Source organism: Centruroides sculpturatus, unplaced genomic scaffold (genome assembly GCF_000671375.1).
Source record: "Centruroides sculpturatus isolate CEXI.00-Female unplaced genomic scaffold, Cexi_2.0 scaffold1453, whole genome shotgun sequence".
NCBI lineage: Eukaryota > Metazoa > Arthropoda > Arachnida > Scorpiones > Buthidae > Centruroides > Centruroides sculpturatus.
The window spans coordinates 67,442-87,382 of record NW_019385723.1 but is presented as its reverse complement, the minus strand read 5'-3'; the positions used below and the strand labels follow the sequence as shown (position 1 = coordinate 87,382).

The 19,941-nt window shown below is 33.2% G+C and overlaps 1 protein-coding gene across 1 annotated transcript in view; it reads left to right on the top strand.

Annotated features, from left to right (window-relative positions):
• LOC111641543 (heterogeneous nuclear ribonucleoprotein U-like protein 1) overlaps nucleotides 1-19,560 on the top strand; it is an 88,501-nt gene extending 68,941 nt beyond the window's left edge. Inside the window, exons 11-18 of the mRNA XM_023387718.1 lie at nucleotides 3,222-3,344; nucleotides 4,566-4,694; nucleotides 13,066-13,234; nucleotides 13,877-14,041; nucleotides 14,121-14,543; nucleotides 14,613-14,761; nucleotides 17,911-17,986; nucleotides 18,932-19,560. Coding sequence (XP_023243486.1) covers nucleotides 3,222-3,344; nucleotides 4,566-4,694; nucleotides 13,066-13,234; nucleotides 13,877-14,041; nucleotides 14,121-14,543; nucleotides 14,613-14,761; nucleotides 17,911-17,986; nucleotides 18,932-19,425 — 1,728 coding nt within the window. The 3' untranslated portion in view covers nucleotides 19,426-19,560. The remainder of the gene's footprint in view (nucleotides 1-3,221; nucleotides 3,345-4,565; nucleotides 4,695-13,065; nucleotides 13,235-13,876; nucleotides 14,042-14,120; nucleotides 14,544-14,612; nucleotides 14,762-17,910; nucleotides 17,987-18,931) is intronic.
• The last annotated feature ends 381 nt before the right edge of the window (nucleotides 19,561-19,941 follow it).

The following is a 19,941-nucleotide window of genomic DNA, read 5'->3' as shown; positions in this document are numbered from 1 at the left end:
TTATTGTTTTTATATTTTTCAATATATTTATTTTGTTTGTACAAAATAAAAAAAATAATTTTTAACGATACAATAGTCTTCGTTAGGCTTAACATCGACGAAAATTCAACGCGAAGCGACATGCAACGGAGAAAAATTTCAACACAGGATAAATTAATATATTTTTTCGTACATAATTGGTTATCCGAAAAATAAGTTATCCAACAATCCCAGTCCCCAATTGATTCGGATAAACGTCGCTCTACTGTATGTACAAACATAAAAATACTAAACCCGATAGTTATATATTAAAGCCAAACGATTGGCGGATTATATTGGGCTATATTACTACTATTATTATTAATTAAATGCTAAGTAATTTGGCACAAGAGGCAAGTGTTAGGTGCCATCTCTTGTGAAATTTAATAATTGTAATTAAATTAATATTTTAATGATTAATTCAGAAGCTTCTGGAAGAAAAGAATTGGCCTTACCATGCAGTCGTTATGCCAGTCATGCTACCTGGACCTTGGGTAACCAAGTATGCTTGTATCCAAATTAATAAGTTGTAGAAGCGAGGATCGGATGAAGGTCCGGATAGTGTAACTGGCAATGCAACTGTGTGGTAAACAGGAGTTGCAGTTTTGACAGGTTCGAGTCCTCCTTTGGGCCGATTCTTTTCTTAAGATTTTTCTTAAATTTAGCAAGAGATGGCACCTAACACTTGCCTCTAGTGCCAAATTACTTAAAATTTAATTAATAATAGTAGTAGTAATATAACCCAATATAATCCAGAAATCATTTGGCTTTAATATATAACTATCAAGTTGGGATGTTTATATTTGTACTTCAAAATATGTTTAAGAAGAAGAAAAATAATTAAAAATAACACAATAGTTGTAAATAAACACTATAATGAAGTCCTATTAGTAAACAAAGTCCAAGTAGACAATATATACACAGAAATGTAAAAAGTAAGGACAAAAAGGTAAAAAGAATTATTACTCCTTTCAAAGTTTACTTGTTAGCTCCAACAAAATGATGTTTGTTTGTTATTTGATAAAAAATATTCAAAAATTTTAGAGCCCATAGAGCATCTTTGATACCTAGTATAAAAATAATTTTAGTATATTTTAAAAAATGCTTTTATTTGTCACATTTTTGGAGTTTGGGAATTAGTGGTGGTGATGATGGGGTGACCTCACCCTGCCGTAAACATCATTACATAACATGTACAGTACAGTACATAAACACATGATTAAATTCTATGTTTGGTTAGGTTTATAAGGTTTTCAGATGGCGTCATTTCAATTCCAAAATGCATCGTTGTCAGACTTACGGTTGGTACATCCTCAAAGTTTCAGCCTTCTATAGTAATGTTTATTTAAAAGAATAACAATATATATATTCACTAAATCTTTAATTGTATTATTGATAGTTAACTATTAACATTACATAGATTATTAGATATATATTGATATATTATATAAAGCTTTATGTAGATCAGTTTGAATTAATATATATTTTATATGTACACAATATGTCTGGTTATAAAATTAAATAAGAGAAATATCAGAAAAGTATGTGCTTGTCTTGTTAACTTGTTCCATTTGTTTTTAATGTTTACTAATATATTTCAAAACAGGATATTTTATAAGAAGCATTAGATTGATAGCTAGTTACATCTTTTTAATCTGAGTCTTATCTTTATATAGTTTGTCATAGTAGGTTGTGTTTTTTTTATCAACATGTAGAAAATGTAACATGTGTTTTAAACATCAGGAAAATGCTTCACACGTTTCATTTGAAGAACGAACTTTGCTGTGTCGGATCTGTAAGAATCATCATGTTAGATCCCATAGACACAAATATATTCGAAAATGCACCTTCATTTTTAATTTCTGAGTATTCTATGTATATCTTTTTAAATATTTCTTAATACCAAGATTTTATCAAATCATATTTGCATTTTGAAATGAATAGATAATGGGTTTTTAAAATAAACAAACCCAAATTTATTCATATTTTAAATGTCCATGGCACATATAAATTTAATGGAATTTATCACTGTCAGTGTTATTCTATAACTAAATATCATATTATCTAAGTATTTCAATTGTAAATTGTTATTAATTAATAATAAAATTTTTAAAGGGAAGAAGAGGGATTTTTGTTAAGTACAGAAACAGATAATGATTCATTCAGGAAGATGAAACAGTGTTTTAATCAATTATTATATAAAATCTGAATTGTTTTAAGAAAACATTAAGATACAAAGCATTGTTTTATTATGTCTATTCGTTAATTGTAGCAGAGAAATTGTTTGTAAATCATTGTAAGGTCCAAAATTCAAGACAATCTGGAAGACAAGACATCATTTGTAAAAAATCTGGAAAGTGTTACATTCCATAACACTTTCCAGATTTTTTACAAATGATGTATTTGAATATTCTAATACAAACATTTTTCAGCATGAGTTAAGCCAAAATTTATAATGAAATACCATAAAACTTAAGATTATGGAAAAATATGTGATTATCGATTAGGATCAAAATAAGAGTAAGGGAGATTAATATATATATTAATGACTATGATATAAGAGAAATATATAGTTAATAAAATATATTGCACTTTTGACTTATCAATTATAGAAAGATTGATGATGATAAATATTGTCATAATGAAATATATTATGATTAAAGAAGTTACATTTATTTTTAGCAATAAAATTTAATGCTGAAAACTTCGGTAATGATTACTTTTGAGAATAAAAAACATTATGCAAATGTAATTTAAATATTCAGAATTTGCAGAAATTTAAAGTGTATCTTCTGTCTCAAAAACTGTTTCTGAAATTTAATTACTGGTAGATTTACATTTATATTATATTATTATTAAAAATTAAAATACTGTTTTTAAATAGTACAAATATTCTATAACAACAATTATTAGATATAAATAGAAATTTAAGAAAACATCGATTCACATCCGTTCCATTGTAAAACAAAATTTAAGCACAAGAAAGTGAAATGGTCTTACTTCAGATTCTTATGTTTTGTGCACTTTGATCATAATCTGTCACTCGATACGTCGGCTCTAGCATTTAATTTCTGACTTAATGCATTTACGCATTTTTATTCTATTTATGTGTGTGTATACCTTTAATATATCATGATTTACTATATGTCTGAAAGGAAATATGAATAGAAATGACAGAAATTAACATACCATTTTGTATTTAGATTATAATGATGTGTGGCTTACCTGGTGCTGGAAAAACTACATGGGCTGTAAATTACATTGCATTACATCCTGATAAGAAATACAACCTATTAGGAACAAATAGTATAATTGATAAGATGAAGGTAAGATGTTAACTTTTTCTTCTGTGCCTAATGTGAGTATTTGCATGCATTTTATTTAACAATCTTTTTGTATTATTTAATTTAACATTGTAGAGTATTATGCTGTAAATTCTTTCATCAAATCATTAATAAATGAATTATTTTACATTCAATGCATGAAATTTTGTTAATATGAAATTATTTTGTTGTCTACTTATAATTAAATTAACTTTCAATATATTAACTTGTAATATTTATCTATATTATATTAATTGTATATAACTACAGCTCCATTTAATATATACAATTTAATAGCGAATGTTTTGATGAAGCACATAAAGTAAACAAGAGGATGTTACAAACATTTTAAAGTCATACTCTTGTCTTTGGGCAAGCTAGTTCTAAAACGTAACTGTGATAAGATGCTTGGTAGGGATCGTATCATGATTGTTTTAGAATAATCTTGCCAGAAGATGAGAGTATAACTTGAAAATTCTCATAACTCCTCTTGTATTGTTTACTTTATATGCTCTGTCAAAGCATTTTATATTAATTGTTCAAACAATTTATTTATATTCTCCAATTCTTTGTTTTTCTCTTCTAATTCCTGCTTTAAATTTACAATGTCTTCCATTAATTGCTTTTGCTTGTTATCCTCTTCAGATTTATTTTTTTCCAAGTTATTTGCTTTCTCTCTCAAATTTCTATTACTACTCTGTAATGATCCAACAATGTCTTCTGCTTGTTTTGCTTCACGTTGTGCAATTCTTAGATCAATTTTAATTTCTGAAATTTCTGATTCTTTCTGAATNCCTCTTGTATTGTTTACTTTATATGCTCTGTCAAAGCATTTTATATTAATTGTTCAAACAATTTATTTATATATATTTTTTCCTCATATATACATAATTTTTTGATAATTATATGCCAAGCCGGTGAACAAAAATCATTCATATTCTTGTTCGTCGAGACGATGGGGAAAACAATTTACAGATCTATATTGTTATTCAATACAGCACTCAAATAATTTCATAAACATACAAGTTTTTTAATTAGATAAATGTAAGCTTGTCATAATTGCAATAAAATGATTAATACAAAAATATTGTAACATACTTGGCTTGGCATAAAATTATCACGCATTTAAATTAAATTTAGCCAATTGAAATAATAATTTTAATAGTGATAACAATGATAATTACAGAATAATTTTTTAATGTATTTTCAAACGTTTTTCTCAAGGTAATGGGTTTACCTAGAAAAAGAAATTATGCTGGACGATGGGACGTTTTAATTCAAAAATCGACGAAATGTCTGAACAAATTATTAGAAATGGGATCTCGTGAACTTCGTAATTATATATTAGATCAAGTATGAATTTTATATATTTATTTAAAAACATTTTTAATCTTTGATAGTATCTATTGCTTCTATTTTTTTTTATTCATTTGTTTATTTTAATGTTAATTGATTTTTTTTTATGTTTCAATCATTTACAAGAGATAAATGTTACTTTTGTTATTGATTTATAAAGTGTTAAATATAATTTGGCAATTAACCAAAACTTTTAAGATTGTAGCAATTTATTTTACATCATGAATGTGCTATTAAATATCAATATTTAAATGTAGATTTTGAATATATAATTTTAGCATTTAATATATGAATTTGTTATTTGAAATATTAAATATCTATATATGCGAGTTTCTGAGTACAAAATGTCATCCTGCATTATAAGTGAGTCCACGTCTTATCGAATTACCATATTTTGAAAGACCAAGTCATACTGGCAACTGATATCTTGGCATGTCTCTGTGTGAAACTACATTAATTATTGTAAATACTGTATATCCTACTGTACACTTCTTAATGCATGTATAACAGGGATGGCCAACACGAAGACCACAGTCGATCGCAAAGGTTTTGAAAGTAGCCCACGAAGCTAAAGTTGAACAAGTTGCTTTCACTTAAATTAATGTTTAAAAATCTTAAATTTGATAATTTATTCTTACAATAATAGACTGTCTGTGCAACGTACCATACTGCTTGTATTTATCCCGATGAACAATGCAAATGAATGTTAACATATGCGCATATAAAAATCCTAAAATTGTTTGCCCATATTCGTAGTTGCCCGCAGACTATATTTTACCAAAAAAGTAGCCCCTAAGGGATAAAAGTTTGGCCATACCTGATGTATAATGTCATAAAAAAGTAAATAACTTTGACAAAACTAATGGGTATGTTCATAAAGTCAAACGAGTTAAATGAGAATGACATCATCATTATTCTTATTTCGTTAGACTTTTTGACTGATTCGTTTATAACTAAATGGCTGTTTCTAAAATTGAAGATATGAATGTTGCTAGTGCAGCCTTATCCGAAATATTTTTCTTAGATTGCTTCGGGTGGACAGTTATTTCTATCATTTCACCTTTTAATTCATAGTTTAAACACTCAAGAAGATTTAAAAACATCAATGTCATCGGGTGCCATTTTCTTAACAAAGTGAACTAACTCTTTTCTTTGTGAACTTTGTTAGAGTGAAATGTCATCATCACAGAGCATGCACATTGAGCGAGGCTACTGCTTTTTGAACGATTCATTACTAACACATTTTATTCATTCGACTTTATGAACGTACCCTATACAGTGGTACCTCAGGATACGAAATTAATCCGTTCCGAAACTCAGATCGTATCATGAAAATGTAAAGTGAATCATTTTTTCCCATACAATTACATGTAAAACCAAATAATTCTTTCCAACACGAAAAACACACTCAAATTAAAGCTTAGTAGTACATTAAAAAATAAATAAATAAATAACTATAGTAAGGAAATCACTGAAAAATGCATTTTGTAGTTGTAAATGTATAAATAACCATAATAGAATAATAATCGATAAAGAAAATGTAGTTTTATTTTCACTTTACCTTTGAGGATAGATGACAGTTGAGGTGTAAACTGGTGGCGGAAGAGAGGGAGAAGGGAAATGATACTAACATTTAACTTACATAACATAATCTAACAATAACTTAAAAATAACTTAACACTAATTTTTTTATATTTTCTGTTTTATACTTTTTTTTAAATTTTATTCACTGTTTTTTGCTTTCTTTCCTTCACTTCCACCAGCACTTTCACTGGATAGAGGTCACTTGCTAAAATATCTATCCAAAGACGTTTGGCTTTGTCTACTTTTTAAAACGTTTTTAAAAAAACTTAGGCAAATGTCATTACTCCGAGCAGCAATATAGCCAGTGTGAACCTTTTCGGAATGTTTCTTTTCAATAAAATCAGTCACTTTCTGATAATAGCTCGAGATTTCCTTTATCGAACGAGATCCTTCCACGATGAAGCAAACATGCAGACTGAGACCAATGAACAGAAGTGAATAAAAAATGGCACTGCAAACTAATGTTACATCGTGTGGTGAGTTTTTGTTCGTATCGTGGAGCAAAAATATGTTCGAATTTCATGTCGTATCCTTAAAATTTCGTATTCTGGGGCGTTCGTATCCTGAGGTACCACTGTAATATAAGAGTACAGTATATTTTAAATACAAAAAGTTAGTAAATAATTTTTTAAAATTTTCTTCTGTTTGGTTTGGCGTGATGAGAAAACGTAATACGTGGTCAATTTTCTAAAAAAGTATGCCCTTCAGCTCCTATTGCGTGATTCGAACTTCGTCAATAGATAAACTTTTTTGGTGTTTTTCACTTATTTAACACATAAATGAAGGCCCAATTCCCTTAGAGAGACTTATCTTGGCAGATTTTTTACGTGATGCATTGCACNAATATACAGTAAGAGATGTGGTTTATAGATTCCAGACTAACTGGGTAGTTTTTACTATAGCTTACAGTGACAGTAAACAAAAATGTTCAGTTTCCTTTTGCGCATGCATGTGGACATGTGCATGGTCGAACATAACACTTAGGTAACGAACGTGATCTTGTTTTATATTTAAAAAAGAATAAAAACTAATGAGGAAGGTTGGGAATTACCAATGCCACATTTTATGGAATGTGTGTCTTTTTAGAGAGATTGTTTTCTTGATAAACATAGTGAAAGTTTTTTTCTGCAAAACGTTTTGTTTTCATTAAAAAAAACCAAAAAATAAATAAATAAATTATGATGTTTAAATAAGGTAAAATGTAAACACTAAGCAAGAAGTGATGATTCCTGAGTTGTCTAGTTTGTTGGTTCTGAATTTCAACAAGCAGAAGGTCATGGGTTTGAGACTAGTTAAGAATTTTTTTCTGCATATAATTTTTGCATTTATCTACTTAAATATCTTTATAGATTGTTTAATTACTTATTATTAACCCAACTAGTACATTTTAACAGCATGTAACAGTTGTTTTACACCATTTTTATTTATTAATTATTATGCACGTGTTTGCATAATACTAGAAAATTTGATGGATAGAAGTAGCCCCTTTTGTTTCAAAGAGTTGAAGATCAACAAAAAGATAATTTCTTTTTTATTGTCTTGTTTACAAAGGAATGATTCTCTCCCCTGAGTTCTTCCTGGCTTTAAACATGTTTCTTCAGTGGAAAAAGAACTGAAAATTTTCTCCACATATTTATTTCCATTTGAAGTTTATAATACAAAAACAATACAATAAAATGCACTGGTAAACTCGACCTTACATTTAACACTTTACTATAACTGGACATAGTGATAATAAATTACCTACCCAACTCCAGCAAATATTTGTTAGTTTGTATTTTTTTTAGATCATCTAAAAAAGGCTCACCAGTGGCCAAGCAATTCTGTTCCCTGAAAACCAGTAGTGCACCTGGTTGTGGGTTTGCATCTGACCAGGACGGGCTAGCCACATGGAGTTTTCCAGGTTTTCTCCACGTCTGTAATGTCTAAATAGGGGCCAGTTACCCTTAAAAATCTCCTGGAAGGCATCCTCCCTAGACAGATCGCCCAAGTATTGTATTGTCATAACTAACAAATCATCTAGAAAAAGTAAAAGTTTAAGGCATAAAAGGACAATGCTGCCATCAATTACAAAGACAGTAACTCTGTGGTACAGGCACGGAGAGCCTTATTAGAAATCTAGCATACGTGAGGGGCAATGTTCCCTTTAAGCTGCATGGCCATGCACTGCTCAAATTGTTGCTGCACAGGCAAGCATGCACACCAATTTGAATTGTTTACTTTTTTCTCACTCTGTCTGCACTGTGATTATTGCTACATATATTTCAATTAAATACATTAAATCATTGACAAAAGATAATATTTTGTATAAATGTATGTTTTAAAATGAATTTTAATCTCTTGTTATAATTAATTATTTTAATTTTTATAGGAAAAAATAGGATTATATATATATATATATAATCCTATTATATANTTATCCAAATCAATTGGGGACTGGGGTTGTTCGGAAAATCGATATTTTGGATAACCAATTATGTACGAAAAAATATATTAACCTATCCCATGTTGAAAATTTTCTCCATTGTGTGTTGCTTCGTGTTGAATTTTCGTCGATGTTAAGCTTAACATAAACTTTTCAAAATAATAATCGTGGCTATTGTATCGTTAAAAATTATTTCTTTATTTTGTACAAACAAAATAAATACATTGAAAAATATAAAAGCCAAAAAATATATACTTTAGAAGTTGATCTAGTATCAAAAACGTTCGATTCAGCATAACACAGTCCTCAGAAAAACACCACACAAAAGTACCAGTGCTGCCAGCTGAAACAGACACATCAACAAAAAAAATATTGGAGTAGCCCGAGATATAGCCAAAGATTGCAGCGCCACAACGCTAGCGAAAATTTAAATTTGCTGACCGGAATTCTTTCGGATAAACGACGCTCTACTGTATATATATGCTCAGAAAAATTTTTGCTCATAATCTGTTCAGCAAAAATTCTTTTTTGCTCAGAGAAGCATATGTTCCACTCATCTACAAAAAAAATTAGAGAGAACATTGATGAGGGGCAGTAAGAATGCAACTGACCAATCGGTTAACAGCATATAATATGTTAATGTACACTCATTCACCAATTATGTGCTTTCCTATGCACGGGCCCCTTTACTTCTATCGCCTTTACGCTCAGCAATTGACGCCCAGCAATGGCGCACTTGTAATCTACATCCTTCCTCTTTCTCTTCCCCGTCTTCCCCCCCTCTTTCTTCAATCCCCCTTACCTCCTTCCTTCCTCTCCCTCGCTGGCTATGCCTTTCGGTGCGGCCAGGATCTATCAACTATCTATAATATGTTAATGTCTCCAATCCACATGACATTCCAAATTTTGAAAGAAAGAAAACATCCAATCCAAGAAGTTCAAAAAGTGAATGTAACCCAACAATTGTGGCTTAGACTGCCAAAAACATTTGTTCTCCATACAAACCAACAGATATTTTCTGGAGTTGGGTACATAATTTATTATAACTTGACTTTGCATTTTTATACAGTACTTGTAGTGAGTCTTTTGAGACACTACTTACATGGGAATCTCTCAGATAAGATTAATGGCACAAAAAACAAATCAAGATTATATTCAATATATTTCCTTGTACTGCCAAATTGCCCAAGTTTCCTTTTCTTTGAGATCTGTTCAAAAAGTTTAGGTAATTTTACAAAACAGTAATATTTATTGAAAATAATTAATCCATTTTATGTTTAATGTTTAATTAACTTTCCTTTACATAAAATTAACTCAAAAACTTTATTTTCCATTCTTAAAATAAGATTTTTAAGAATTCATCTGGTAAATTTTTTATTTTCAGATTTTAGGTGATCTATGTTTGAATACTCTTGCAATTGACATATACCTATCTAGATGTAATGCTTCAAAGATTTTAATATGGTTCAGGTCTGGGCTTTTAGCTAGCCACTTCATGAGCTTATTTTTTGTAAACCAGGTTTGAGTTGAGTGAGACACATGAATAGGGGCATTAACTTGATGAGATATCCAGTTATTTCCAGCAGTTCCACAAAAATTAAAGATACTATTGAAGAGTTTGTTGATAAAGTTTTGAGTTTTGTTGTGCAGAAATAAATGCAATTGAAGTTTTCCCGCCGTACCCAAATCTTGCCCACATCGTAATGCTTCTTTCTTGTTGTCTACTGAAATATGTTCTAGGTTATTTTCTAATATTATGCCAATAGAAGCCCCACTCATCAGGGCCATCTAAATTCCACTTTTTTCTATCAACAAACCTACACTTTTTGATTGTTCTTTCTACAACCTGTTTTTTCTTGCTTAGTATAACCTTTCTTGAATGTGTTGTGGTTTTAAGGGAGATTGTTTGGCCATTCATGTGTAAGTAATTGTTGTTGATGATTTTAATATATTATGAATGGTGCTTTTACTTACTTTATCATCTAAATCTACTGCAATTTTTCAAATAGAAGTTGTAGAATTTGAAGCAAGATTTAAAATTCTCCTTTCATCACGTTCAATAGTCACCTTTGGTCTTTCAGATCTTGGTTTAGTTTTCCAATTTTCACCTTTTTCAATATCTATCTATTCCTGAGGTAGACATGAATTTCTTTAACTGTAGCACCTTCTACTTTTCTTTTCCAAATATAAACCACATCATTGTCAATGAATTGTTTGTTTCTTGGCATGTTTAATATTACAGATGAAGCACTTGTTGAAATTGTTAAAATAACACCGCCATGTGATTTTTTAAACAATTGAATGAAATTATTAATACTTGAAAAGTTTAAAGATGTAAAAAGTCCAATAAATAAAAATTACCTAAACTTTTTGGACACAATTTATTTGAATTTTTATACAGTGGAACCTCTGTATTCATAATATTCGATATTCATCACATTTTGATGACTTTTATTTTTCCATATTTGTCGTCATTCCAAACACCAGAAGTAGCACTTATTAGCTAGCTGTAGTTAATCAGTCTGCTTTGTGTGTATTGTTGAGTTATTGAAAAATATCACTGCAAGAAATCAAGTTACAATTGCTCCAAAGTGTCACCCAAATGTTGCTACAGCAATCAAAATACAAATACATTCAATGATAATGTCATTGCCTACTTCGGAAAAGTTTTAAAAAGCAGACAAAAACACAATACTGGACAAGTTCTTTATTAAATCGAGTGCTACTGAATCATTGGCAAAACAGATCGATAATCATAATTGGAATTACCTAATATTTTAATTGATATGTCTTCTTCTAAACAATAATACTATATTAATAATACTGTTCTTCCCGTTCTATCACTATACTGTATTTATTTAGTACAATAAAAATAGTTTTACAAGCAACATAATTTTTATTCTTGTACCTTTTTTCAGGATGAGAACGAATTAATTGAATATCAGTTATTTATTATGAGAAAAATTGTTTCTATATTCGTCATATTCTATATTCGTTAGGTCATTAGGAACAGATCAATGATGAATATAGAGGTTCCACCGTACTAAATTATTGTGTAAAGTTTTTCTAAATAATAAGAATTATTAATTGATGTATTAAAAGCAATTATCTATATCTATATATATATATAAAAATGGACATGTGTGTCCCTATATTTCACTTTTCAGCCAAAACTACACATCGCACATGAATGGTATTTGTATGTGGTAGTAGCCCCAAGTCTCCATTTGTGCACTATGGTGGTTGCGTCTTGATAGCTATAAGGGTGCAGGAGATATGGGCTTGAAAGTGGTGGAAAGTGGAAGATTTTCTATTTCGATTTTAAAAATTTTCGAATTCGAATTGGTTCGATTATAGAACGATTGTAAATGTTCCAGAAAATTGATCAAATTGAAAATAGCTTGTTTGACTGGATGTAAAAATTCTCTAATTAGTCTGGAAACAGGGGACCTAATTCTTGCATTCTGTGAAAACAGGTAAGATTGGCTATAATGTTATTATCTTAATCTTCACTATCGTTACTTTTTGCCCAGCAAAGCGGGTCCTTGCAGCTAGATTCTAGATTACTTAGAAAAAGTCTTTTATATATATAAAAAAAATATATATATATATTACATACAAATGTACGAACAAATAAAAACCCAGCAAAGCGGGTCTTTACAGCTAGTATTAAATAAAAATAATAACATTTATATAGAATTTTTCACAAGAAAACTGAATTATCTAAACTTTTTGGACAGACCTTACACCAATTTGCAAATGCTTTCTCAAAGTCTGAATATCTCAAGATTGTCAGTGCTAGGTGTATTGATCAATAACAGCACCAGATCATTTACAATTTACACTTGCAGTCTGTTTAATTAAGCTGTACTTACCAAAGCCTCATTCACAATTCACAGTTGAAATAGACAGTGTCTAGTATATTTTTAAAAGTTGAGCCAAGATAGAATAATCAAACACACTATCCTTTTGTCAAAAACTGACATGCAGTATCAAAGTAAAGAGTTGTATTGACAATAAATATATGTAAATATCCTATCTACAGTTTCATGAATGGATACCATTCATTCTGGTTATAATTTTCAATTATTATTGCGATTTTTTTTAATATCTAAATGTAAACAACTTTAGAAGTCATGTCGTCATAAGAATAATTTAATAATTGAAATATAACAAAATAAGACAAGTGTTTAGAAAGTTTGTATAAAATTAGCACAAGGGAAAAATGTTAAAAAAATATTATACAAAATTGTTTTTCTTAATTCCTAATACTTCAAGAATTATCTTCAAATGAATGTAATGATTTTTCAGTTTTAAAATATTTATTAACAAATAATTTAATTTGTAATTTATTTTCAGACTAATGTCTATCCTTCGGCCCAAAAAAGAAAAATGAGGCCGTTCGAAGGATTTAAGAAAAAGGCAGTTGTTTTGGTACCTACAGATGAAGAGTTCCAAAGAAGATGTGCCAAAAGAGAGTCAGAAGAAGGAAAAGATGTACCGGATAGTGCTGTGCTAGAAATGAAAGGTAACTTCATCGTGGCTAAATTTCTTAAGGGGAAGATTTGTTAAAAGAGAATATCTACCATGTTTTCTCGATTTTAATGCATGCCCAATTTCCAAGATGTAAAAATCCAAAACAAGTTAGCTTGCTAATGTAATGCATGTCCTGTATTGAAAATGCAGCCATGAAAATCAAGGTATTATTCAAATACAATATATGTAAAATGTAACCAGGAAAAATCTGTTTTTTTTTTTTTTTCTTGCATGGAATTGAAAAATAAGTTACTAAATATATAAACTAACATCTACAAACCTGAGTATGTAACATAATAAGCCAACAACTTTCAAATTACATTAGGCTATTATATATCAATTATTTTAAATACTAAATAATTTGTCACTAAAGAGATGCCACCTGATGCCTCCCTCATTAGATTTAATTATAAGATTATTAAGATTTTCAAAATATCCAAATCTGTGATATAGTAGATGGCATTAAAAGTAAGGGTGATATAAACTGTTTCAGAACCTGTCATTTCTTTAAATTATTGAATAAAATGAATAATAAATTTGATCATTTCAAGTTTCAAATTAAACATTGTCATAAATTTTGCTTTAATTGGAATTTGTAATGTAGTTCTTAATAATTGTTGGATAATTTCCACAGCAAATTTTGGCCTCCCAACGATTGGACCAATTTTTGACGATGTGACCTATGTTGAACTTCCAAAAGAAGAAGCAGAACCTTTAGTTAAGCAATACAACGAAGAAGGGCAAGCGGCTGTCGGCCCACAGCAGAAAAGGTTCTGTCCAAACAATCAGCAAAATACTGGTTTGTTTTATTTAAATTAATCTTACTATGAACCTTATATAATACTATTTTCTTATTTTGTGTAATTTTGTTTTTGCAGGTGACTCCAATAATAGGAGTAATTGGGAGGGGAATAGAGGCTACCAAGGAGATGGAAGATCTGGTGGACGAGGAAGGGGACAGTCTCGCGGCGGCTATAACAGGGGAGATAATTTCTCTTCTGGTGGTGATAGGGGTGGCTACAGGGGTGGAAACATGTCTTCAGGAGGTGGAGATAGGGGAGGAGACAGAGGAGGCGGTTACAGAGGCGACAGTATGTCTTATGGTGGCGGAGACAGGGACAGCTACAGAGGAGGAGGTATGACAGGTGGTGGAGACAGAGACAGTTACAGAGGAGGAAATGTGCCCTCCATGGGTGGAGACAGAGGAGGATACAGGGGTACAAATTCGCCTGCCGGTTCAATGGGAGACAGAGGTGGATACAGAGGTTCAAATTCGCCTGCCAGCATGATGGGTGACAGAGGTAAGTTTAGATCATGCTGTTTGATATATTCGCGTATATGTTCTAATTTTATTAAAACCTTGTATTTAGGTGGCTATGGTAGATCCGATTCGTACGGTTCCCCCGCTGGATCTGGAATGCAAAGCGGAAATCAGAGTTGGAACAGAGGCTCAAATCCATATCAGTCATCATATGGACAAAATTCTCCTTCACAGTATGGTCGTGGTGGAGGAAATCAGGTAATTTTCTTTTTATTTGCATTAGCTTAATCATTGTATCAGTTGGCAAATGGTTGTTTTCTTTAAAAATTTAAATCTGAAATGAACTTTTCTAGATTATTGAAAATATATTTTAAAAAGGCAATTTAATATGTTGTTGTTATGTAAGTTATGAAGCACAAAGCATACACAAAGGAGAATATAATCTATGATGTATTTTTCACAAAAATATACATATAAGCAACAACTTCTCACATGGAAAATGAATATAAATTTACATTATCATCAAATTTATCAGCTTTCTTACACTATCCTATATACTAGGAAGGGGTAAAAAAACAAGCAATTATTTTATTGTGACATCATTAAAATGCCTGGCTGGGCTTTTTAATCACATTTTTAGTTTATTTAACTTAAAATATATGTTCTCTACTTCAAATTAGTAGTGTTTTGTCCCCATATATCATACTTTTCCTGCTAACAATAGAACCATGCCAGTCATGTATGTAACTCCATTTGAGAAAAATTTTGAATTGAAATAATGTGACTTCCATGCAAACCAGAAGTTAATATATCATTAATCAGGGCCTTCTGCTCCTAAGCTTTCCATATCTAGTCTAGACTTTCATCTATCTAACCCTGTTCTCGAGGTCAAGGAAGGGCAGGCAGACACAACGCTGGTAATTTATGTCTACAATTTTTTCAATTTGCAGTCCAAAAAAGGAATTAGAATATGAAACAACTACAGAGACAAAACAGTTCAATTCAAAATTTTTCTTCTTTTTTCTCTTACAAAAGAAATAAACAGTTTCACTAAAACTAAAATGGTGTCGGTTATCCATTTCTAGATCCTTTCTCTTATGCCCCTTATGTTTTCCCTGACCGGAAGGGCGGTCATCAAGGAACAGGGAGAAACCAGTAGGGTAAATGTTATGCCCGGGGTCAGCCACGCCTCCTGTATGAGGAGAACATCTATCTCCTGGAACCAGGGCATGGTAATGAGGATGTCCCGTTTGGAATGTAGTCCTCTCACATTCCATTGAATAATTCGAATGGTTGTCTTACTACTGGTAGCATTAGACATGGGGAGGGTGGTTTTTTGGCTGACGCTTACGAATTTTTACCTGCTCAGCCGGGGTTGTAAAACTTAGATCTTCTAGAGAAATTGCCCTGGATGTATTTGTGATTTGGGATAGATCTGTGTCAGAAGGTGGGCCTTCAGTGTCAGATATGTCCGGTGCAGCTGCATGTCGGAGTTTTGTGCGTTTTTTCTTTTTGGCATGTTGTTCTGCGGCTGTTTGTTCTGCATAGTTAGATGCCCGCTTACTGGGCGTGGACACTGTTGGTGTGATGTCCATATTCTGCTCGCATTCTAGGGTTTGGGTTACCTGATCTGAGACTGTCTGGCAGGACTGTAGTTTTTTGTTGAGACTGCAGATCTTTACCCATAATGCCTCTATTGTAGTTTCTAAAAGAGTGATTCTGCTTGTTAATGACGAGATGTCGTCTGTCAAAGCTGGGGGACCCCGGACAAGCTTCTCCCCTACCCAAGTGGAGCGTCGGGAGGCTTCCTCGGGTTTTGTCGGCTTATGTGTAGCTGTCACCGTGGCATAGGTCACTTTCTGACATTCAGGCAATCTCTTTGCTTCTTGGTATGAACACCTGTGTGTAACGCAAAGTTTGAGTACTCTAGCCTCGCATTGAGGGGAGTCTGCCTTGTGTGTTCCTCCGCAGCAAACACAGTCCTTCCACTCAGCATTGCATTCGTTGGGTTCATGGTTTGCTCCACATCTTATGCATCTACGTCGGCCTCTGCATGAAACAGCTAAGTGGCCGAAAGAAAGGCACTGGTCACAGTGACACGGACAAGGAATGTACCTTTCACGTCTATAGCACTGATAGTAATTGTCTCCATTTTTGTAGCACTTGCCACCGACAAGTAAACTGTGGGGCTTGGAACTACTAAGTCTCCCTCTCTCCGCGTGAAGCAGCATATTTCTATGACTGGAATGTTTTTGGCCGAAAGTATGTCGTATATCTCTGTTACAGCTATTGATGTATCAACACCTCGCACAAGATACACAGTAAGTGCGCAGTTGGACGCCAAGTGGCCCCTCGCTTGGGTCCCAGCCAAGTCTGTGATATGGAGGGCCTCCTCCACAGTTTCGGGGTCACAGGATTTAAGTATAAGAACGCCTGCCCGGGTATACCTAACGTCTTGTATGCTTTCCGGGTGTGTGAAGTGTTGTTTAAGTGTTGCATGAAGTTCCGCTGGGCGAAGACGGTGGAGGGGACTCTGATCCTCCAGAAAAACCGTATAAACTTGCTCCGGGGGTAGCGACCAGCTAATGGAATGTAATTTCTCCGCTTCCGTTAAAGGGGCGAAAAAGCAGAGGTCATTAAGCGCAATGTGAGCCGCCGAGTCTAGCGGTTGTGGCTAAGGACATCCTCGCTGGGGAGTATCCCTCCCTGCACTTGGAAAATCCTCCACAACGGAGTACTAAAAACTCTCCTACCTGAAAAAAACCCCAAGGGTCCAGGAAATTCTTCCCCTACAGGTTCCTCTAGTCCCAAAAGAACTTTAGCAAAAACCCTCGTCCTTCTCATGAAAAGAAAAAACCGCTTGAGCACTTCCTATTGATGATTAAAGTACGACAGTCAAAGATGGCGTCCAACCACCTGTTCTTTCTCACCAAATCAATGTTGCCACGTCGATTTGCTTGCCATCGGTAGATTCCTTAAGCAATTTTCGGTAGATTTCGGTAGTTTTCGGTAAATCGACTTTTTGTGGCAAAAAGGAGGTTGCACATAAACAATAACATTCTTTTTTGTCATTTATTTTATTATACACTATAAAACAATAAAAAACAAAAAACNACTTCCTATTGATGATTAAAGTACGACAGTCAAAGATGGCGTCCAACCACCTGTTCTTTCTCACCAAATGTACCAAAAGAAACGCGGCCAACGAGTTGCTTAACTTTTAAAACTGCGCTTGTAACGCCATCTGTTACGATATTTTGTTAACAAAATATTTTTGTTTGGTGGGGATCTTTACAAAGACCTAACATTTCCACCCGAATAAATAATAATACGAGTTTGAATTAATTGATTATATTGAATGTAAATGTTTGGAAGTATAAATAAGTTAAATATTTAAAATATTTTAGGGCATTCAAGACAGTTATAACGATCAGAGGTATCATCAGAGTCCTCAGGACCAATGGAAATCGGCCGGACGCGGAGGTAAGTGAATAATTAAAAGAATTATTTCTAAACGGGCGTAACTTCGAACGATTTAAAAATAATCAGGTTTTTAGACATCGAGGCCGAAATTTGGAGTCGACTTTAGACTATTATAAAATGTAACGAAATGCATTAATTTAAGACAGTAAATCTACCGGATATTTCTCTAAGTCTCGGACTGGAGATAAATAAACGACGTAGTTGTAAAATATTAGCCGGGGAATAAGCCTGGGCTTATTTTCGGAAACTTATTTTTTATTAATAAATTACGTCAGTCATTATAAGGAAAATCGTAATAATCGTCATTTTCTTCGTCGTAGCACTCCGACGCAGAGGTGTGCTACAACGAAGAAACTGACGATTTTCTTGTCTTTGTTTTATTATTATTGCAATTAAATAACAAAAAGAGCGTTAAAAAATAGCAGATATTTAGATAATTGTAATGGTACTCTGCTCGTCTCTGACACTATAAGCCAGGAATGAGATAAACCCTCTTAGCATTTAATACACTGTACTAATCCCTCGTCCGCCAAAGGCATCTTTTATTTCGAGGAGCCTTCAAAAGTGTAGTTTCCAAGAATAAGCTTATTTTCCAAAAAGCCCGGTTTTTGCATTTGAAACTCGTAAACGAAACGTAAATTTTCAAAATATTTTACGAATTTTAACAGCACATATATGTAATATATGTGGGCAGCCGGAAGGGTGAGCTGTCAAGGTAGCAGACTACCGCTCTAGGGGACCTGGGGTCGAATCCGGACGGGTCGAAAAATCACCAGGAACTGTTCGGTGGTGGTTCGGATAGGTCGGGCCCCGTCCCTCACCACCCGGTCACCCCATTGTGGGCCTGGCCGAACCCATAATGGGCTTACTAAAAGACGTCCTCTTACTGCCCACAGGGCAGAAAGAGTTTTAAAAAAACATATGTAATATATTTTGTACTCGAAGGTTACGACCAAAGCGATCAATACGGATACGGACAGCAGAGTCAACAGAGTTATTCCCAGCAGGACCAGTCGAGATACGGGCAGTATGACCACTCGTCTAGGTACGGCCAGCACGTGGACCACCGAGACCAACCCAGATACGGCCAGCAGGCACCCGACCACTCCAGAGATCCCGGAGGTTACAACCAGAGCTACGGCAGAGACCAACAGAGTAGTTACGGACAGAGTTACGACCAATCCGACTACAACAGAAACTATGAGCATTCCCAGAGCACCCCTTCCTACGGTCAGCAGTCGTATGGTCGATCGTCTTACGGCCAGGGAAGCGACCAGACTCAGAATTACAACCAAGGATATGGTCATCAGCCGCAGCAGCAGCAGCAGCAGTACGGCCAGAGCGACTACAACCAGCAACAGTACCAACAGTACGGAGGATACCAACAGCAGCCTCCTCCTCAGAGCCAGGGATACGGCGGTTACGGCCAATACAAATAAAGATCGTGTTTTAATCATTACGAAAGAAAAATCACATTAACATTAGCCACATATTAATTATGTGCGTTTAATTCTGTTTTTATGTTGCTTTTGTGGATGTCGTTTAATTTGTTCTCAGTAAACACTTTTTACATATACACGCGTGTGTGTCTGTGATAAACTTGGTTATTTTTAAAATTTCGATTCGAGTCGTTTAATTTTGTGGAACGGTGACGTCTCGTCGTTGAATATCTCGGCCGCCGATCTGCAAAATGTTGCGTATCGAAAGTTACGCTTTGGTGTTACGCGTTGCAACGATCCGGGCCCGGCAGTCTCGGATCGTTGCGGTCGCCGGGGCCTTCGGGTAAATTTACGAATTGGCAACCTTTTAATGCGGTTTTCTGTGGGATTTTCCAGACCGACTTCGGTTTATATAGGCAGAAGATAAATTTGCAATTCTTTACAAAAGTACGACGTTTATGGATTGACTTCATCTCTGAGTTCTTACGAATCTTGCAATGAATTCTTGTCGGACAG